The 22914-nt window shown below is 43.9% G+C and overlaps 1 protein-coding gene across 2 annotated transcripts; it reads right to left on the reverse strand.

Annotated features, from left to right (window-relative positions):
* Window positions 1-3459: 3459 nt before the first annotated feature.
* Window positions 3460-22023, reverse strand: map3k7 (mitogen-activated protein kinase kinase kinase 7). Of its 2 annotated transcripts, XM_035528910.1 has the most exons (18): window positions 21699-22023; window positions 21289-21393; window positions 20867-20977; window positions 20564-20629; window positions 19976-20021; window positions 19175-19313; window positions 16359-16483; window positions 14777-14905; window positions 14459-14589; window positions 14095-14176; window positions 13783-13907; window positions 13506-13650; window positions 12375-12455; window positions 9183-9250; window positions 7899-7998; window positions 6996-7057; window positions 5765-5880; window positions 3460-4412 (listed from the first exon to the last, which is right to left on the reverse strand). In XM_035528910.1, the coding sequence occupies exons 2-18, from the start codon at window positions 21373-21375 to the stop codon at window positions 4232-4234; spliced, it is 1794 nt and encodes a 597-aa protein (XP_035384803.1). In that variant the 5' UTR covers window positions 21376-21393; window positions 21699-22023; the 3' UTR covers window positions 3460-4231. The 2 variants fall into 2 exon arrangements, with proteins under 2 accessions (XP_035384803.1, XP_035384804.1); XM_035528911.1 differs by lacking the exon at window positions 12375-12455 and having other exon boundaries at window positions 21289-22022.
* Window positions 22024-22914: the final 891 nt, after the last annotated feature.

The following is a 22914-nucleotide window of genomic DNA, read 5'->3' on the forward strand; positions in this document are numbered from 1 at the left end:
CTTTTCCTTTCTCATGATGGAAAGGATTAAAAAAAGAAGAAGAAACGAATGATGATGGCGATGGATGCCTTACACGAGTAGTTTGAAGTGTGCCAGGGAGGACTCTAACACAGCCCTTCACGGTGTGGTGCTACTACAAATGCGAAACAAAACGGCACTGTTGTGTCGCAGCCTAACCGCTTGCTCGGGGATTGCATCATACCGATCAATATGCCTTTTCTTATTGCACCACACCGACCACGAGTAACAAAGTTACGATTATGCAAATATTCTAAAAAAAAAAAAAAAAAAAAAAAGAAAAGAAAAGAAAAGAAAAAAGTCGTAGGCCTATATAATATTATGAAGACGACATTACGGGGCTGGTGGGCAAGTTGGAAAACACAATCAATAGCTGCAGCTCCACACGAGGCTCCTGTGTTCGTGCAGTCCTCGGGTGATGAGCTCATCGTAAACTGGTAGAAGTCGGTGCCATTGTGTCTGGCGTGATGGCCGAGTTGGAAACTCGGGTGGTAGCGCTTGCTTATTTCAGCAGTGGGACGAGAACCCCGCGACAGGAGCCCTTGACACGAGGTGGGCATTACACAGAGAACAACGCCTTTCCAGAGCACTAGGGCAGCGACATCATGGACCCATGAATGGAGATCAATTCATAACGGAGTCACGGTGACCCGCAGTTGTAAAGCCGAAAAGCACCCCAAAGGCGAAAAGTAGTTATTTTAGCCAGAAACACACACCTGGGTTTCCCCCTCGTCAAAGGCCTGCGTGCTGTACGGTTCTATTATGCACAGTGCATTACTGCAGGCGTGAGATGATGCACCCTACCCACAGCATGATTCATATCCTGACATATGCTTTACACGATATAACAACTCCACAATATAGCCCACAGTATATCCCAGTTAAAACAAAATGGGGGGATTTGGGGGGGTGGGGGTGTGGGGGAAGAGGGATATAAAATTAAAAGCTTAATAAGCGTAGCTATATAACTTTAACACTTTGTAAGTAGCTCCTTTAATTAAGCATATAACCTCAATTTTCTATGACACAAAACAATGCCAGCGCAATATGTTCTGTTCAGCAATATCAAATATATTGACTCGGACAGATGTTAATATCTGATATAAACAGGAAAACACTCGAATATTAAGCAATTTTATCGGATGTTGTCATAACTTCCTTGAATATTACCTGAAACCAGAGTTGGTGACAATACTAGATTTCTTTGTTTGAGACCCTGCTTTTATCCCGTCAATGGCGCATAAGCAGTCTCTATCGCCCTCGTGCGGCTAAAGCAAACAATGTCACGAGTTCTTTGGCGATTGCTTTCAAGTATCATTGCTAACTCCCTAATTTAACATATAATTGTACCAAAGTTTGAACACCACCGACCTAAATATATTTAAATCAGAACTTTAGTCCCTTACTCTGCATATGACACACAACATGGCAGTAGAAATATAATTTGATTTTCATTAAAATCACTTGAAACATGTTTATATTCTAGAACCCATACTGGTAATCACTCCATACTAATACAAAAACCTCCATGAGTAAGCCATTTATTTAATGTATGGTTTGAGTATTTTGTTGAAAGCATTAAACTATTTTTAGAACCAATTTCATAAAATTGGATGCATGCAACTTCATGTTTCTGCTTTTTAAATCAGATGAAAGCCTTTAAAATAAAGATTATATCTCAGATTAATTTCCATAATTGTGTTCATGCACTTACTAAAAAATACATTATAATATATTGATATGTCTAACGGTTACAGCAAGCAATGTTATATTACTAGATTTAATTGGTTTGCTTCTAAATTTGTTTGTTTCTAAATGATGTAGTAATATTTTTTCCTTTTTGCCTCATAGTAAACCAGATTTTGTAAATTAATTTCCACAAAATGTGGAAAAAATAAATAAATAAAACAAGTGCAAACAGATAATTTTATAGCTACAAACAAAAATTGCTTTTGAGATTGCTGATTTAGTTTAAACCCAAGTCAAGGGGACACCCCTGTAGCTCTCAGCTCCACTCTCAAGCCATGCAGAATGTACAGACAGCAGAGAGGAGATTCGCACAATGTCCACCTGACCATTTTATTTCAAGATACGATCTCCATGGGCGTATTCCCGCTCCTGATAGCTTAAGAAATCAGATGTTTTATGTACAGCACATAATACAGAAACTCATACAAATGTGAATCCAGGAAGAAACTAAACAAAACTGATACACAATGGTACCATTATTATTGTCAAAGAAAGAGAAAAAAACCCAGTAATAATTATACTAATAATAATAAATGAGGGAAAGAAAGTGACAACAGAAAACTGTGGAGCAAATTCAATGTTTCCTGTTCATGAACCTCAGAGTGACACGCAACTTGTGATGATGGGCAGTGGATGCCTGTGCAAACAGGGGAGTCTTTGAAAGTGGGGGTCAGGGGTGCGTGTGGGTCAGGGGCAAACACGGGCCCTGACCTGCGTCTTCTTAATCATGCCTCATCCTCAGCACTCTCCAAGGCAGTGTGCAACAGGGAGGTGGGACATGGACCTAACTAGGGGCCAACCAAGTGAAAGGACGGACACCAACTGTGCCTTGAATGATTTCTCCAGCATACTGACGGGATGTGTTTGGCCAGATGGACATCTGGACGTTTTTACTTTTCTGGCATGCTGTAGCTTCCTGATTCATTTTCTTTTCATATGAAAGCCTTTCAGAAAAGCAATGAAATAAAAACAAATCTAAGAAAAAAAGAAAGAGCCACTCACACTCTCTTTCACCCCCCCCGCCCCACACCCACACACACCTACACACACCTACACCTACACCCACCAATTAGATACTGTTAATTACATTTAACAAGGCCGCCCTGGAAGAACGCCTCGCCGCTCAATGCAACAAAACAGGCCAAGTAAATGCAAGCGATTAAACCTCTAAGGCAATATGTGAACTAAGAACAGCTGAAATGTAGCCGGCTGGAGGAGGAGGTGGGAAGGGGGGGGGGGCAGCCTGCACGATTACTGGGGCCTCCCCCTCCCGCCTGCACCTGCGAGGAAGTCACCATGACATTATCGAGCACTGAGCAAAACAGAAACGGCGGAGGGATACCGTCGTTGTGATCAGGTTGCGTAGTAATACAATCATAGGCATGTCGCCCTCTGAAAGGAACCTGTACTTTCCTCATTCTGTTGGCTGGCTCAGCCTGCTCTGACTGGCCTTTAATGTGGGGAGAGCCAACGCAGAGGGTGGAAAGCGGTTATAAAAGAAAGAGAGAATGTACTAAAGGCAGACTAACGTTGCATCTTCTTTTGAAGTAATAACCTTGTCTTCATTTCTTAAGAGACGCAGGTTAGACAGGCAAGGCATATGCACTATACATCCCTCTTTTGAGCGACAGACATTACAATGGCCTCCACATCAGCAAGAATAAAGGCAATACCTTTAAAGATATGTAGTTATTTTTTGCATAAGGTTAAAAATGAAAATACTTTAAAACCCCCCCCCCCACTATGTTTTCAAATATTGAGAAAAATATGAAGATTAAATCAATAAAACTAGTTTAGAATCCATGTAAATTAAAACCATGTTGCTTTCACATTCTTAAAGGATCAATTACCCATGAAACGCATAAACCAATCCTGCAGGGGCATTCTGGGATGCTATATTTGGGAGGGACAAATATAACTGACTTCCCAGGGAACCAAGAGGATATAGACACAGGACTGGAGGCCACTACACCTGGAGTCATGTGAAAAGGAGACCCCAATGGCCTGTTGGGTGCCACTTCACCTGCGACACCCACTCTATAGAAAAACTCAGACCATTGAACATAGGCTCACTAGGAAGGACAAGGCTTCACATGGTATACAGATGGGCAGCTCTCCTAAACTGGGCTTGCCCACAGAGGGGGGGTGGGGGAGGGTGGCATGCTTGCCACCTGGAGGATCAGAGGTGCTGGCCCAGGTGGGGGGGGTGGCATGCTCGTGCACAGTCAAGTGGAAGGTCTCGAAAACCAGTGCAGCACAGGAACACGGACTTGTGCTGAGTTCGGGTGGTGGCAGAGCTCGGACGAGGATGCTGAAACTGGGTGCAGAGGAGCAAAAGCATAGGCCAGAAAACGTGGCGTGTAAGAGAGTCAGTCAGTCTGTGAGGTGGTTTCGGGGTGGTTTTGGGGATGGAGGAAGGACTTGTTTTGGGGCGTGATTTGGGGTGTGTTTTAGGGCATGGCCATCATGATGTGCCTGGCCTCTTTTGCTGCTGTGCGCGGATCAGTTCCAGCTGCTTCTTGCACTGCTGGAAGTAGGTGGAGAGGCTCTTGTTTTCTTCCAGAAGCTTCTTGTGCTCCTGGACCAGGCGAGACGTGTTCTGCTGGTCCTTTTCATCCTGATCAAGCTCAGCTATCAGCTCCTTCCTGTGTGTGTGTGTGAAGAACATGGAACAAAAGGGTGGGCAGAAAGAAAGGGTGGAAAAAAGAAGAATAATAATGTTGAAGTCACAAGAATAACTGCAGAATAATTCATGAAGCAAAAAGCCTCTCAAAGAAAATATCACGGGACTTTTTGCATAAACAACAGTTCCTTCTGTTAACTCTTGCACATAAAGAACCTTGTGCATGTGATGGGTACACGATACTTTGACCAGAGTGGGTGAAGGCCCTTCCAAACACCCATGCCCAAGCCCACGCCCACGCCACCATACGATTCCTTTTTCAGGTCATTCTCTATAAATACAGAATGAGCTGTTCAGTTCTCTCTCTGGCAGCTGATCTACTAGCTTGTGCTTCAGGACATGTGGAGGCTCTGTTTTTGTTGTGTGTGTGTGTGTGTGTGTGTGTGTGTGTATGTGCATGTGCGCGCAAGCTGGGTTTGATGTGTGTTTGTGTTGGGTTTGGTGTGTGTATGTGTGTGTGTGTTGGGTTGGGGTGTGTGTGTGTGTGTATGCATGTGTTTGTGCTGGGTTTTGCATGTGTGTGTACGCACGGGGGGTTTGTTGTGTGTGTGTGTTCTGGGTTTGGGGTGTGTGTGTTGGGTTGTGTGTGCTAGATTTGGGGCGTGTGTGTGCTGGGTTTGGTGTATGGGTGTGTGTGCACGCTGGGTTTTTGGCATGTGTGTGTGCTGGATTTGGGGTGTGTGCATGCATGTTTGCTGGGTTTGGGGTGTGTGTGTGGGGGGTTTGGTGTGTGAGTGCGCACTGAGTTGTGGGTGTGGGTGGGTGCTGATTTGGGGTGTGTGTGTGCTAGGTTTGGGGTGTGTATGTACGTACTGGGTTTAGGTTGTGTGTGTGTGTGTGTGTGTATACATATATATGTGTGCTAAGTTTGGGGGGTGCGTGCTGGGTATGGGGTGGGTGTATGTGTGTGTTGGGTTTGGCGCGCGTGTGTGTGTGTGTATGCGCTGGGTTTGGGGGGTGTGTTGGTCTGTGTGCACTGGGTTTGGGGGTTTGGGTGTGTGTGTGTGTGTGTGTGCGCTCGGTTTGGGGTGTGTGTTTGTTCATGTGCACTGTGTTTGGGAGGTGTGTGTGTGTAAAATGCGACACACGACTTTGTTTTCATGTGTGGAAGCTCACACATGAGCTGAGATGCGCTTTGCTCAAGTCAACGTTTTGAACCAGAAATCCAACCACATGAACCATTTCAGACACCGTCGTGAAAATGCACTTTTCCGGTGCAGCATTCAAGCTAAAACCGTCACTATGTGCATGTGCTTGTGGAAGATATACCTGAGGCACCGTGCGTGCGCGTGTGTGGTGGCATGCGGGACTCACTTCCTTTGGATGAGTAGGGCAATCTCCGTCTGCACCTTCAGATACTCCTGTGCCATCTTACAGTGCTGCTCGAACACGGCCATTGATTCCTTGGAGTTTGGGCACGGAGCCAGGGGCTGCACACACACACACACACACACACACACACACACACACACACACACACACAGCAACTAATCAGATTCATAGCTTAAAGCTCGTTATCACATGAGGCTGCACTTGTATTTATATCTGTGATTGTCTGCTCTTTTAAAAATATGCACCAGGAATAGCGAAAGTGGTGTCCAGGCTGCGGATAGCTTTCCAAAATGTAAATGTAAGAACTTTCCAAAATGTAAATAGCATCTTGTTCTGAGTGAGTATCAAAGCTATAATCCTGACATGATTGAATTTAAATCCATGCTGTTGTCAGTGAGAGGGAGAGGGTGTTCTGAGGAAGGCTGCTCAATATGGTGAAGTGGCACTGGATCAATCTAAGGCAGGGGCTTTCGATCCAGGCCTAAGGGACAAGAGGCTTGGTTTTGGTTGCATTTCAGCTCCTCATACACCTGATGCACGCAAGCACAGACTGCAGGACTCTTGGGAAACCTCCAGTGAGCGAGCACTTCCTAGTCCTGCGCCCTTCTTACTTGAGCGCTACTAAGTCAGCTCCGGGTTGGACTTACTGACTATCCCGTGAGCTGGACCGGGCTAATCTGGGCGCCATCTACATGCATGAATGCAGAGCAATGGAGGTTAGTCTGTTTACATGTGTGCTTTGCGTGTTTAACACAGGCTGTGTTGCTCGGTGTACAGGAAAGGACAGAAGGAACTACACTTATTTTTGGTGCTGGGAAGGAAGAAACAATTTGGTCTCAAATGTTTTTTCACTAAACACCTCTGACACTACTGCACAGAAACTAGAAAATGTGTCATTAGAAGTCCCTCCACAAAGGTAAAATTTTTCTTTCTGTACATTTTACTGAGATGGTAATTATAGATGGCCAGACTAGCTGAATGAACTGACAAGCGTCAGTCAGTAAGAAATGATTACTACCACAATGAATGTGATATCACTGGAATAAAATACTGTTTATCAATCTTAAAAATGAAGGAAATATTTTTAAGATTTAACTTTCGTGAGTCTAGCACCAACTAATTATAATTTGTATTAGTTTCTGATCAATCATAAAACAAAACACTTCATAATAGTTCCTAGTGATACAGCTGTGGTTGGTAGGTGATCTCTGACCTGTAACTGGTGGTCCAGTGTCAGATAGGCCATGGGGATGGAGTTATCAGAGCCATTAGTGTCTACGGGAAAAGGAGACAGAGGGGGAGAGACAGACAGACAGAGAGAGAGAGTGTGTGTGTGTGTGTGTGTGTGAGAGAGATAGAGAGAGGGTCAGATATACATCTCTGGACAAACGAGGTGAGAAACACAATGCTGATTTCTACGACTTGTTGCCTCAGTGAAGTTAAGGACTGATGCGAAACAGAGCCATGCGCGGGTGTGCGCACCGTGGGGAAGTCTGCATTCTTACTGGGTTATTTACATTTCCCTTCTGTCAGTTCTGTGTGCTTTTAAAAGAAAGGAGTGTTTCCATATTCATTCTGGAAAGAGAGTTGCATCAGCAAACGCTTCATCAATTGTTTTTTGTGCACTGTGAGCAAGTTGTACAGAACGGGCAAGAATATCCACAGCCAGTCTGTAAATAACCCAATCTCATCATACTTAGTGAGTGTGTGTGTGTGTGTGTGTGTGAGTGAGTGAGTGAGAGAGAGAGAGAGACATAGCTAGCAGCTGATGGGCTTACGTAATGTCTGCAGCACTGCTGGACCTGCTATACTGAAATATCATTTATGACACTAATTCTCTCACATATTTTTCACATCCCCACCCTCTTGCCCACATATACACCTGACAAAGCAAGGCCACAACTGACACTGAGGAGGAAATGAACATCTAAGCTTGTCAAAATCACTCCTCAAGGCGCTGAGGAAGAGATATTAATGATTGCCAAAGCCAGCAGGCATATTCATAATATATTACTCTTGCCATTCTGGAGTCTGAGATGTAACCTGCGAACATGGGATGCTCAGGGAACTCATACTGCTAGTGCTGTCAGATGTGTGTCTGCGCATGTGCTCATACCTGAGGGGTCATCGGGAGAGAGGCCGTAGATTTTGTTTGTTTTATCAGACGTGATCATCCTGACACTGGGACTGGATGACCTGCTGCTGTTACGGCTCTCCTGCAATTGGCCACGCAATCACAGGAAACAGCCAATAACGGATCTTTTAGCAGGAAAATAATTTAAAATGACACTATTCTTAACTGCATAGCAGAAAATAAATGTTTGCATTTTATGCATTTGGCAGATGTTCTTATTCAGAGCAACTTACACTTTCAAGCATATTACATGTGAATGTAGTCTTGCACAAGGACTCTAAATATTATAGCATAGAGCACTGGCCCAGGTGGAGTTTGAACCCTAGTCCCCCAAGGGAGAGGCAGCATGAGACTGTTTTAGTTGCCCCTCTCACAGAAGACAGTCAACTTAGAAATAGGGTTCATTTGTCTGGGGGAACAAAACAAGTCTCAAATCATCTACTGCACACCTGTCACCCAGCATCAGGTAAATTTGCTGCAGGCCACACAAGGACACTAAATGGTATTTGAGGTGTTCAGAGTCTGAGTGGAGACCAAGAGCAAGAGTATGAGACAGAGTGCTTAACTGGCCAGGTGGCAGAGTTCGAGACAAAACAGGAACGAGAAAATTGAATGCTTGATTAAGAATCACAAATCATCATTAATATTACAGCTATACACTGGACACAGCTTGCAACACCATTACATTATTTAAAACCATTATAGCTCTTGCCACGAAAAACCACACATATCCATACACTACTCTTCTGCATTATGCAAAATAAAAACAATAATATAAAGCATTATTGCACGTTGTATTTTTAAATGACCATGTGAGTGAAGTTAGGCAAATCTAAATAGAACATATTTAACTTTTTAATTTTAAAATGTAATTTTAAAGGTTGTACATAATCAAAAACTAAATTAATTAATTACACAAAAAGGGAAACTGGCTAATATGGTTTTCTGTGGCAAAGGCTCAATTAATGAATAAACAGAATAAACAGCTAAAGTATCCAACACAAAAGCAACAACAAAAATCTCACCTTCTTTACATTTGATCATTTCCATAACAACTCATAAGGCATGAATTCACAACCATAACCAGTTCATCTTCTACAAGCTTGTTAGCTCAGGCTGAATTCAACTTGGGAGTAGCATTTTTTTAAAGCAATTTTTCTTCAACAGGTAAATGGATCCACATGGCCAAGTAAAAAAAAAAAAAAAAAAAAAAAAAAAAAAAAGTGTCAGTGGTAGTGGTATCGTCTGTGGGAGGCGGGAGATTACCTGTCCTGACTCTGTCCCAACAGCAGAAAGATCCTGGAAAGACTTATATCTGTGGGGCTCACAGGTGGCTACAGAGAAAGAGAGAGAGCGAGATCAGTAGAGTGTTAGGGATGGACGCTCGGAAGCTTGTTTGTGTTCTCATTCATAGTAGGAAGGGGGGTGGGGGGTGGAGCAGCAGGTATGTGTGACATAGGAACAGCTGCACAGAATTACAGCCTACAGCATGGGTCCACACATAGTCCAAATGTGACCAGGGGTCCTCTCAAGAGACACTAGACACACACACACACGAAAGAGCACAAAAAGCAAAAGACCACAACAGGAGCACATACCATAGCCACACCATCACGCTGGCGACTCTGATTACACTGGCTAAACGGCTTCTGTTGCTTTGGTCTGCAATCAATCGCAGTTGTCAGCAGATAGGGAGGGTGTTTGTGTGGGTGTGCGTGTTCCTTCAAGAGGAGTCTGTCAGATGCCGTTCTGTCAGTGTATACCCACAAATAATTTGACTAAGTCGATTACAAATGAGGTATGATGACACACACACACAAACACTCTATAGAGGGACTCACTCCAGCGAGGAATCAAAATTTTCAGCCAATATGCAAAACAGTAACGCTACAGGCAAATATCTCATTAGCTGCCCTAATCTACTGTACATCTAGGTTCCTTTGTATTGGGCACAGGAAATAATTCAGGGCTGAAAAAAAAAAGGGAAGAAATGCTCTTCCCTGTTACATTATAATTCACCAATTACACATTAAAAGGATGATCCATTAAAGCCTATCTATGCTATACACAAACAGCGAGATGTGAAGGATGCCGTGTGAACATAAAGGCTATTCAAACTGTAGGGGTGAGCACATGCACGGATGGGTGAAAGTACTGGGAACATGAAGCGACCTGCATGTGTCAGTGCACCTCAGTAAGGGTGGCTTTTTGTCCCTGCTTTCTTTCCGTCATCCTTCAATGTCCCCATGTCTTTCATTGAGATAACAATAGCAATGACCCTTCCACGTGAATGAAGTTAATAAGAAAGACGTCTGCAGGGTTAATGAATTGTGTGCGTACATGTGTGAGAGTGAAAGTGCGCATAAAGGGGTTACAGAACAGGACATCGGGCATTTGGAATTGTCCTTTCTGCCTGGGAACGAGAGGGTGCGAGACAGGCCACTGGGCAGAGCCGATGCCGGCAGCCGAAAAGGGCGGGACGACCAGATGTTCACAGCACTGCATCAAGCAGCATCACAGCCCCTCCCGGCAGGATTCTCTAGATGAAGATCTCCAGTCTCCCTTCGCTGTGCTGCAGTCTACCCTACTGTCACACACCTCACTGTGCTCGTGAAGGACCCCAGAAACACTGATCTGCACAGCCAGGCTAGGACTTACTATGAGGACCTCAACACGGGATTACACAGGCCACAAGTTGTGGAGATCTCCTCCAGACGAATTGTGTTACGGACCAGCACTAAATGGCGCCCTCTTGTGGCCCCGATTTAAGATACCACCCCCCCCCCCACCCCTCAAAAAAAACCCCCACTGCTCCATTATACCATGCTGAGGCATTTAGTCAGGAAATGACTCCCCCCACACACACACACAATCACCAAACCAACACCACCACCAAAGACAGGAGTGCTGATTTGTAGTCAGATTCCACAAAGTTAGGAGTTTGAGAATATTGGCCAAGAATCACATATAACAAAAGACCCATAGACTCACTCCCTACTTAATTAGAAAAGCCTGTCATAAAGAATTCCAGACTGCAGGCCAACATGCTCAATGTATGTTAGCCATCTTCTAGCCATACATCAGTGTTCTGTTTCTGACCCCTGAACAGTTATTTCTGAGGTTGTGGACCACTACATTTTCAATTATGGCATTTTATCCAAAGCGACTTATAATTATGACAGAGTACAAATTGAGCAATTGAGGGTTACGGGTCTTGCTCAGGGGCCAAACAGCAGCAACCTGGTGGTGGTGGGGCTTGAGCTGGCAACTTTATGATTACTAGTCAAGTACCTTAACCGCTGAGCTACCACTGTTCCCATTAGGCCGTGTCCATGGGGACACGGGGAAAGGATGTGGCAATTAGACAAGGAGCCTGATGTCTCACTGTGAGGACCTAAAGGGCAAACCTCACAGAGAGCCTCCCACTTGGTCCACCGCATCACACAGCACACGACCGCTAGGCCGTGACACTGATGCGTACAAAAATTCCCACACCACTATTGTGCCCGACAGACTCCCAGGAGCACAACACCAAAATTGGAGGGTTGCTGGTAAAAATCGGGAGAGCATTAGAAGGACTGCAGCCTGTAAGTCTGTACCGCTACAAAGCTTAATGTGTGTCCAGTAGAGCTGGGTACTGCGCCGGTGTCTCCAATAGTGGCTAGAAAGTATACATCATGAGTAAAACAGATTTTGCACAGCCTTGATGATTAGGTGTAGGTGATTTCAGTGTCTTAAAATTATGAGTCAGAGCACCATTAGTCCCAGACCCTACGGAGAAGATCTGATATAATTTTTCCAAACTGCAGAAAAGATGGCAAAATTGTCAGATCTGAAAGGCACCAATTTCAAATGTGTATAATGAACACGTTGCTATAGGCTGACCACTAGTGGCTGGAGGGGGAAATGCCAGGAGAAAATCTTTCACCACTACAGCACACTGGAGACAGACAGAGAGAAGAAGGAGATCCATTTGGTGTTACTCCAGGAGTTAAATCAACTGTCAAATTCTGCACTGCCACATTCAGAGCAGCTGGCTCCATTAAACAGCCATTAATATACAAAAACCTCCTAATTTATGCATAACACTAGATGTGAGAGAGGTGCAACTCCCTAAATGCTTGCATAACATCCTAATTGGAGTGTTAATGTCATAAATAAATAATTTTGTTACTAATCTGTTCGTAAGCACAAAGCAATCACTCTTGGGGCAGTCGCAACGAACTGCCAAGACGAGAGCTAAGGCCGGACTTCAAGCTTTGCTTGTGATGTGAGCCACGCCAGCTCTGAATGGTGCGCATGCAAGTTTCTACAGCAGGGTGGCAGCCACATCAGGGAGTGGGGGGGTGCATGCTGCAGCTCCATGTCCACCCTGCTCCGACTGTGGGAGCGGGCAGCCCCGGGCAGCAGGGGCTGGGTCAGAGGCCCACCCCAGTCCGCCCCGCCCCACTCCGGTACCTGTGACGAAGATCTTGGGAACGTCCAGAATGGTGCCATGTGATGCCGTTTTGCGGTGACCTCGCTTAAACTGCGGCGGCGCTGCAAAAACACACACACATACACACACACGCGTGCGTGGAGCAGCGTACACAGACATGCAAGCGACACCTGACATATACAGACGCTGCAGCACCTGCGCAGGCAACGCACACACGCAGGACACAAAGCACATCATAGCGAGACGAGGATGCTTTGACACAGAGCGGAAGGGCGCGAGTGAGAGAACTGCCGATGGGCTTGATTGCTGTCTTTTCAAACTGCAGAGAGAGCATGGCAGCTGGCTTATGGGATGGGCACGGGGGTTTGTGTGAAGGGACTGGGGGAGGGGCTGGGCATGACAGGGGTGGAGCATGCAGAGTCAGCGTGGAGCTTGTGCATCGGCCTCCAGCCTATAGCTGAAGAGCATGGAAAAACTCTGATGATTATGGTGGTCTGAACACCACTGTGCTTTTCAGAAGGTTCTCTATTCAAAGGCACTACTGAGTTTCTCTGCTTTCTGAGGTGCAATTTAGTGGGTGTTGATGAATCATAGATCAGGCTAGCAATAGTAGCAACAAACTATTAAATAGAGATCTAATCAAGGTATAGACCATGTTTATTTAGTCATTATTTTTATTTAATGAGCAAAGACAAACAAAATTGATGACTAAGCTAAAGTACATTTATGAAAACTGATGAAAATTAAAATTAACATTTAAAACTCTATTAGATCTATTAACTGAATCAGAAGTAGGATAAAACTACTAGCCATTTTTTCTGAATGCTAATAAATTAGATGAAGTATAATGCTCTTTTCTGAAAAGCAGAGGCCTTATGTTGCTGTAAACCAAGGGGCACTGTGCTGTTTCAAGTATCAGGCCTCATCTCACCTGTGTGTGTGTGTGTGTGTGTGTGTGTGTGTGTGTGAGACACACACACACACACACACACACACACACACACACACAGACACACACAGACACACACAGACACACACACAGACACACACACAGACACATATATATATATATATATAGACACAGACACACACACACACACACACACACACACACACACACACACACACACACACACACACACACGTGTTACCTGCAGAGAAAGGCGTCTTGTGCTCGAGTTCGGAGAGGTCTGTGCTCACTCGTTTGCTGCTGGGGGCCAGGCAGTGTGTTCTGCCCGACAAACTCTCGACACTGCCCTCTCTGGACAGAGGGAGCCCGGGCCTCAACGGGTCAGCCTGAATGAATCAATGAACGAACGACTGAACGAACGAACACACACACTTTGTAAAGGTGTTACTTGCATATGCATTTAGACATTGGATGATCCTTCCTTAGCATGGCCCAGTCAATGCTAGCTGAAGGCCTACCTTTGGTTTGAATTGTGGAAACTTCGCGTCCATGTTCTTGATGGTGTCATTGGTGCTGGCAGAGGTGCCGTGCTCCAAGCCCCCCTCGTTCTTGCTGCTCGTGCTGGTGTAGTCCACAAAGGAGCCTTCCACCACACAGCATCAAAACACGACAACAACAGACAGCTTCAGACAACAACACAGTCATCTTCTGAACCCTCACATGCATGCATGCCTGACAGGCACTGTGTGCCAGAACGAAGACATTTTTTACTGATTTATTTATTTCACTTATTCACTGATTTCATTTTCCTTACGTGAGCGTATGTGTACCTGTACTGGTGGCAGAGTTACTCTGGCCCTCATCGGAATATTGATACGGGTACTGCAGGGGCTCCTCCCACCCAGGAAAATACTACACACACACACACACACACACACACACACACACACACACACACACACACACACACACACACACACACACACACACACACACACACACACACACACACACACACACACACAGAGTGCATGAGAGAGGGGGAGAGACTGAAAAACAGATAAAGGAGTAGGAAGAGACAGAATGAGAAACAGAGGCATAGAAACAGCTAAGACAAATAGAGCGGGAGTGAGATAAACATTTCTGAAGAGTCGCTGGTGCGAGGTGTTTGTGCGTGTGTGCGTTTGCCATTACCGCCATTAGGTGGCTCATAATCTTGACGATCTCTTCCATGGAGGGCCGCTGTGAGGGGTCTTTAGACCAGCAGCGTGTCATAAGGCTCTCTATGGGCTTGGGCAGATTCTTAATGAGGGGTGGACGGGTTCCTGTGTACACACGTACGCATACACACATACACACACACACAAATGAATCACTACTGACCATGATCAACTGCTGAAAGCTAGGGTTAACTGTTGAGCAAGTGAAAAACAAAAGCATCATCTTCATCTCTTCAACTTATTTCTAAAGGTGGGGGGGGGGGGGTGCTGCTACCATGGGCGTATTACTCACCACGGTGCACCGCCCACATGATCCGAAAGGCTGGCCCTCCAATCTCATCAAAGGGCTTCCTGCGTGTAATCACCTCCCACAGAATAATACCCCAGCTGAACACATCACACTTCTCACTGTAGTTACTGCCTATAAATCACAAGTGCGCGCACGCACACACACACACACACACACACACACACACACGCAATTGCACTGTGAATAAAAAAAAGTGAGAACCAAAGCAGCACACTTAAAAAAGAGGTGAGGAAGAGACTGGAGAAGACAAAAAAAACCCTGAAAGAAACAAACAAAAAAACTACAGACAAAAGCATCAAAGAATGTGAAGAAAACTAACAGAAACCAACAAAGAAACCAAAGAAACAAAGAAACCAACAGAGAGTCAACAGAGAGACACTGAGAAACGCAGACCCAAAACAGAACCCCAGAACAAAACTAAGAGACTGAGAGCAATAAGCCCAGTCTGCTGGAGATGTCTTCTCTGCCAGTGTCTTTCATGACGCACAGCCCAGCTCCCTACAGCTCCCAGCGCCACCCCCCCCCCCCCCCACTTAGTAATATATTGCCCCATTTTGTCCCAATTTTCCAGTTTTTTATTTGCCGATTTCCAACCATCAGCTAGCTCACATGACTACCAAGCATGTGCTTCCTCCGAGAGATGTGAAGCCACGCACCCCATCTCGTCAAACTGCGGCCCACGCTGCATCAGACAGCTGAATGCACTCTGAGGAAAGTGCTAGCTGCCCTGGTCAGCAAGCGGAAGCACTCAGAGACACACAGGTTGGCTAGTGTCACTGTGATTGACAGGGGACCAAGTAATTCCATCCTTCTGAAGCTGTGGCACCAATGGGGTTGAGACCAGCGAATTCTCTGTAACAAACACTCTCAGCAAACACTTTTCTGTTCTGCCAGTCGGGAGCCTACTAGACAGGGGAAAACCAGGAGGCAGTCTCCATTTTTCTTAGTAAGCTCCTCCATTAATACACCTACGGGCAAGGCCAATGAGCCATGGAGCTTCTGCTTGTCTGACAGGGCGGGCTCCAGTAGTACAGGACTGTGGTAAACCAGGAGGAAAGGAGTCCCTCCTAACACACTGTCCCATCCTCTGACCCAACAGCTGTTTCACTGCCAGCATGGAAAGTATGTACGTCAGCTTGTTGCCGACACTAGCAACACATGATGCTCTGGTCCAGCTTTGAGAGCAGCACCTGTACATTACATACAGTTTCAGGTGAATGTTCTTTATAGATTTCTGTAGTAAAATTTAAGTATTTTGAAAGAGAAATAAGCAAGGACAGATGTGTCTTTGTTTATTTCTCTCAAAACACTTGAATTTTATTACAGATATCTATCTATCTAAGTCTCTCTATATATTTATATATTATAAAAAAGATCAAGGAGAATCTGCAGTGTACTATAGAGAATCACTTTGTTTGCACAGCTGATGAAGGAGGACCTGTCTAAATCATCCCGTTTCACTGGAAACCTTGTGAACTTTCAGTGTAGTCCCTGGAATCTTCTTCAGATTTAACACATTTGATTGAAAAATAGTGTACAGAACCCAACAGGTCCTCATACTCGCCTTCGAACACCTCCGGAGCCATCCACGCTGCACTGCCCTTGTTGTTCGTCATGTGTGTCTGGATGTCGCAGGCCGTTCCAAAGTCGCATATCTTAAGGACCGTGCCTCCAGCGACCAGCAGCAGACTGTTGGGTGTAGGGGCACAGGCTACATCAGCAAGGTCACTGTCGCTTAGCAGGTAACTGACCGACAACCAAATATGATAACACTGCCCAAAACAACGGAAGGTCAGAAGTCGCCAATCAGAATTCCAGTGTCACAATGACAACAGGTGGCGACACGCTAGGCTTATTACTGAATTTATTTTATGTTATTTATTACTTTCGCGAGGACCTGGGTGAAAACCTACATGCTCTAAACACTTGTACATAGAAAACCTGAACCTAACCTCAGATTCGGGTAGCATGACAAAGACAAAATATCATATCATGTTATATACACACTGGTGAACTCTAAGATTGGTTATTTTGAACAAAATAATTGGAATTTGTTGGAATCATGTGAACACTCAAAACATCCACAGAACCAAAAAATTGTTAATGATATACACTGCCTGACCAAAAAAAAAAAAAAGGCATCATTTCCACAAGCTTCTGCAAGCTCACAACATTTATTTTTGTCCAGAGTTGCATTAATCTTTCCCCAAGATCTTGTATTGATGATGGGAGATTTGGACCACTGCGCAAAGTCTCCAGCACATCCCAAAGATTCTCACTGGGGTCCAGGTCTCTGGACTCTGTGGTGGCCAATCCATGTGTGAACATGATATCTCATGCTCCCTGAACCACTCTTTCACAATTTGAGCCTGATGAATCCTGGCATTGCTATCTTGGAATATGTCCGTGCCATTAGGTAAAAAAAAAATCCATTGATGGAATAACCTGGTTGTTCAATATATTCAGGTAGTCAGCTGACCTCATTCTTTGGGCACATAACGTTGCTGAACCCAGACCTGACGAACTGCAGCGACGCCAGATCATCGCACTGCCCCCACAGGCTTGTACGGTAGGTACTAGGCATGATGGGTGCATCACTTTATCCACCTCTCTTCTTACCCTGAAGTGCCCATCACTCTGGAACAGGGTCAATCTGGACTCATCAGACCACATGACCTTCTTCCATTGCTCCAGAGTCTAATCTTTATGCTCCCTAGCAAATTGAAGCCATTTTTGCCGGTTAGCTTCACTGACGAGTGGTTTTCTTAAGGTTACACAGCTGTTTAGTCCCAATCCCTTGAGTTCCCTTCGCATTGTGCGTGTAGAAATGCTCTTACTTTCACTATTAAACATATCCCTGAGTTCTACTCGTTTTTCTACGATTTGATTTCACCATATGTTTAAGTGATCGCCAATCACGATCATTCAAGTTTTTTTCCGACCACATTCCTTCCTCGAAGATGATGTTTCCCCAATGTCCTTCCACTTTTTAATAATGTGTTGGGACAGTTCTTAACCTAATTTTAGTAGTTTCAGCAATCTCCTTAGATGTTTTCTCTGCTTGATGCGTGCCAATAATTTGACCCTTCTGAAACAGATTAATATCAACTTTTCCACAACCACAGAGTGTGTCTTTCGACATGGTTGTTTAACAAATGAGAAGCTACTCACTGCATCAGTTCGGGTTAAATAACATTGCCAGCTGAAACAATCACCCATGTAGTAATTACCCAATGGTAGGCTCTTACCTATTTGCTTAGTTAAATCCAGGTGGTGACCTTTTTTTGGCCAGGCAGTGTATACAATTATGCATACAATACACACAACCCACTTTTCCAAGCAGTTCTAATTCAGAGCATGGAAAACATGCTAAATTATTATGAATTATTAATAATTATGAATTAGTTTCAAAAGAGTCTAATCCTGAATCTGCTCATCCACTCAATCCAGTTCAAAGAAGCAGGATTTTGCATCAAAACGAGTACGTTTGAATTTGGAAGCAACAGCCGGCTGACTGCCCTGCTGCCAGGAGCCTTTCTGATCACATCCCCATAAATAACCAGCCACCAACCAGCAAGACAACATGCAGTTATGCCTCGTCTAGCCAATCAGCACAAAGAATAACACTGACTGAGTTTTCATATGAAATTAGTTAATTTACCACCTCTTGTACAATTAAGATATCTTGATATATAAACAGGTGCTATACCTGGCCATTGATACAAAATTGCTACTGAAACAGACAAAGATTCACATATATGCATAGCTTGCATTGTTTCCCCTCTTATATGCATTTTAGGATAAATGTAACCCTACTTCTTGTTAATGTGAGGCCCTGTGTCTTAGCCGTTACTGATTCATTTGAAAGTTTTGTGCACTGCCATCACTGTTCCTTCCACTCATTCCAAACCTGTACTGGTTTAATCAGCACCACAGGATCAACGGCGCATGAGTATGCATTTTCATATTCCGAGAGAAGTGTACTCTGTGTGCTTGAAAGACAGATAACAGAGTGTAAACTGTACCGACGCGCATGTGTACATACGATTGATTAATATTAGGCACTGGGTCATAAGCATTCTTGGCTAATCTGGTGAAGGTGAGTGAATTAGCCGGTATGGGGGCGGGGCTGGGGCGAGAGGGAGAAAAATGAAGGGGGTGTAACAGACAGACTCTGGGGTACAAGTGCACACTTGAAGGGCACAATGTCTCTAAGCAATAGAGGGTATGAGCGTGCGCATGAGAGAAGGGCACTGAAAGGCATGCTTTGGGGGAGGGGGAGTCTTAACAGAGCCTTAAAACTGGCAGGAAGTGCATGCGTGTATGTGTTTGTCTGTGTGACTGTGTGCGTGAGTGACATGGACGCAGAGAAGTGCGTACTTGGGTGGCTTGAGGTCCCTGTGAATGAGAGCCTTTGGTTTCATGCCGTGCAGATAGGAGACACCTTGAGCGCACTGCAGGCACCAGCTCATGGCGTGTGACGCGCTGTAGTGGGGCAGAGGCTCTGCGCCGTGGAGCACTGTGGAACAGAGCCGTCCGTCACCAACACGATCACAACATGACACCCCCACACGCGCCTCAGTTCATCCAGGCATCTAAAATCCTCAACTGCTACTTAATAGCTAGAAGATTATTTCAGCAATGAGTGTTTTTAAACACAATATGTTGCATGCATACAAAGCAAGCAGAAAGTGGTTAAGTGAATGCACTGGTATCTTGTACTCTTTTACTGGTTAACACTGTGTGCCGTAATAAACATACTAGGCACCTTTGTGGGATACTAATATATGGTGCAGCATATGTGGGCAATCTTCATTAGAGCTAAACTGCTTTCTAAGCATTTTCCAAAATTAAAGGTCCACATACCAAACAATGGTGTAAATCGTTGTGCCAGTCAGAGCCTGTGATGCCCACGCCAACAATCTTAAACTGGCTTTTGGGCTCTAATGTGTCTTGGGAAAACAGGGCTGAGTGTGATGGAGTTTTTTTTTGTTTGTTTGTTTGTTTGTTTTTTTGCTGATCGGACTTGTAAGGGAACTAGAGAAATGCTACACCAACAGCACAGCCCACGTCTCTTCAAGCCTTTCTTTTAGCAGCTTATCTCTTATCAGAGTACATTGTTAATTTAAACACAAGTGGATTTCAGAGTTCTAAGACAAACTCTCAGATAATAACTCTTACCATTATATAAAGAACCTCCTTCTGCATATTCCATTACAAGACAAACCTACAGAAAGAGAGAGAACCATTATATTTTATATTACATTATATTATATAATAATTATATCCAGATTCAATTCATACTGCGATTATAGCAACAAACATTATTGCCATGCAGCATTACAGACAATTCTGGTCTAGACCCCTAATGAGCAAAACAAAGCAAAGAGAGGCACAAAAGCCACTCCAAGATGGCTAAAATGATGTAAGCGTTTAAATGCCATTTAAGAGTTTAAATGACAAATGGTTAAATGCCTTTTCTGTTATCAGAAAGCACCTCAAATCTGTATATTAAGGAACTAATACTTCTTTAAAAAACATTTAAACAAACTGGTATGCTCAGAACAAAGTCACAGACTATAGTAACAATATGAAAGTGGAAAATAAAGGGGGAAAAAAAGAAAGGAAAATTATGAGAACTGACACAAACCAAAACACATGGGTTTGTAAAAAATGGACTAATTGTGCACATGCATCTCATGTACAAATGTTACTTCAGTATTATGGTGAAATGCAAGTGACATGCTACAGAATTGTCTGGAGACTTACGGGATTGTTGCAGGAGCCATACAATTTGACAATGTTGGGATGATTTACACGAGACAGCTGACGAAGCTGCAGAGTGAAAAGGAGAGCTGTCAAGACAATCCTGGATACATGTCTACTGCACATCTGTTATTCACGTGGTACACATCCACCTTATTCAACAGAAATCAACTCTGTCCTATCCACCAATCAAGCAACGCTTCCATAAGGCGAAAGCCAACAAGAGAGAGACACAAACACCCATTTTTATATGAGGAAATAAGATAACATCAGCTGAGCATAAAATCAGGAGGCTGCATCTTATACCTCTACTACAAAGGCGGTTCTTTCAGATTCGCTTTCTATCGTCTTGATGGCCACATCTTTGCCCTTCCATTTGGCCTTGCAGACAACACCGAAAGCTCCTCTACCCACCACCTGAAAATGAGATTCGCATCAATGAGCTAGGATATTGCCAATTAATTTGAATATCACTGCACATCGACATGTAACATTCATATTACTGTGCAATAAGTAAAATATATTCGCAACATGGTCTTTATAAATTAACCCTTTACAAAAACACCCAGGGTTGTAATTAAAATACTAGTCTATAGAGACCGAAACTGAATTAATTTTAGGTATGTTAGCTAACCTAGGTTAGCCTGATAGCTGAACAACTTTGAAAAATGACCCGTTTATTGCATTTGCACACTTAATAAGGAACTGTCACATAGCAGGTTCCTTACCTCCTCAACCTCAATATCGGCATAATCTATCTCTTCAAAAGGATATCCAGGTGGTGTCTCAAGCATGTCGGCGGAGGACACGGACATCGCTAGCTAGCTAGCCAGCTAACATTAATCATTAAAAACAATGCGAACAAATATTAGCAGGTTCAGGGACTACACACATTCAGCGATTAAAACGAATGATGACTGCTATATAAAGAGTAAGCGCGGGACTTTCTCGTCTCGCCCTGCATTACAGTGATTTGCAGAAATTATAACACTTTGAAAACTTGGCTAGCAGTATCCGGCTAACGCGCTAGCCTGTCTCTCTGAACTTCGCCTGACAGCTAGCGGGGAAAAGAGCTCCAAAAACCCAAACAGGCGACAGAAAACATGAGCTGTCCACATTTATTTGGAAGGTAACTTACGAAGACTCGTTCAGGTAACATTAAACCATACTCCGGCAAGCTAAAATGACAACAACAAAAAAATACTACTGCGTTCCGTAGCTGACTAGCTAGCTAGGCCGGGGTGAAGAAACAACTTGTGCGCAGACGGCTCATTCCACTTCGGCGTAGAGGCTCCCGACACTGGGTATGCAATACATTGACATTTCAGGGCGATGTAAACAACGTTAAGTGTCCGTTTCACAATGCCATCATTTTCAAGCCATTACATATCTAGCAGTAACTGTTAAGTTGTCTCCTCCATGGACTACTCTTGTTGTATTTTTTTTTTTTTTTTTTTTTTTTTTTTTTTTTTTTTTTTTTTTTTCGTCCGGCGTAGTCACCCCTGTAGCTCCAGGAAGTGTGTGCTCCCCTGAATCCTGCCCCTCCAGATTGTACATGGTACGGACAGACTGAAGTTGCTCCAACATTTTTCAGATATTTCTTCAAAATATAATGAGGGGAACAAATACAAAGATATCCGGTCGTTGTAACCACTTGAATCATATTCTACGGTGCAGAGAAAACGGTTTATTTCAAGAATCATATCCTAGATTCAATTTAAACTTTACTATAGCGGTGATCTTACATTTTATGATGGATTGCACCTTCAGATTCATGTGGCATGTCACAGCAACCTCAGATCTATATTTTGGCAGTTTAATTATTACTTTACAAAAGCATTTACCTTGTACACTAGCCTATAAGTGTTGCAAAAAGATACAGTTTTTGGACGGCTGAGGTGGGTTGAGATTCCTCCTCCAGACCCAGCGATCAAAACAGTTCAGTAGCCTATATTTGACATGTAACATTGACAACAACAATGATAATGATAATGATGAAGATGATGATGATGATGATTTTGATGAATGATGAATATTATTAACCATTGTTATGATTTTAGGCAACTTTCTAAAATTTAGAGCTCATTAATTTGGCCCCGAGAGAGCTGACATTATTAATGTCAATACATAAATATTATAACTCACTGTTGCGCCCATTCAAAAGATGTAGGATTAACCACTTATGCAAACATTTTAAATGTGTAGAAATGTGCATTCAGAATGTTTTAAAATCTGCTTGAGTTGTAGCCTCTTTTCCATAGCCAGCGTTTGGTTCACTGCATGCAACATTTTTGAACAAATGGGCTTGTGTGTTTGTATACACTAATTAGATACCTTTTTATTCTATCATTGCT

The sequence above is a fragment of the Electrophorus electricus genome, chromosome 8 (assembly GCF_013358815.1).
Source record: "Electrophorus electricus isolate fEleEle1 chromosome 8, fEleEle1.pri, whole genome shotgun sequence".
Lineage (NCBI taxonomy): Eukaryota > Metazoa > Chordata > Actinopteri > Gymnotiformes > Gymnotidae > Electrophorus > Electrophorus electricus.

Excerpts from the sequence above, each read along its gene's own strand:
- map3k7 (XM_035528910.1), bottom strand. The coding sequence starts at position 21,375 with ATGTCCGTGTCCTCCGCCGACATGCTTGAGACACCACCTGGATATCCT. Across the intron at positions 12,456-13,505 it reads CAAGACGCCTTTCTCTGCAG|CGCCGCCGCAGTTTAAGCGA; the intron begins GTAACACGTGTG and ends GTGTTTTTGCAG. Across the intron at positions 4,413-5,764 it reads GCCCTACTCATCCAAAGGAA|GAAGGAGCTGATAGCTGAGC; the intron begins GTGAGTCCCGCA and ends ACACACACACAG.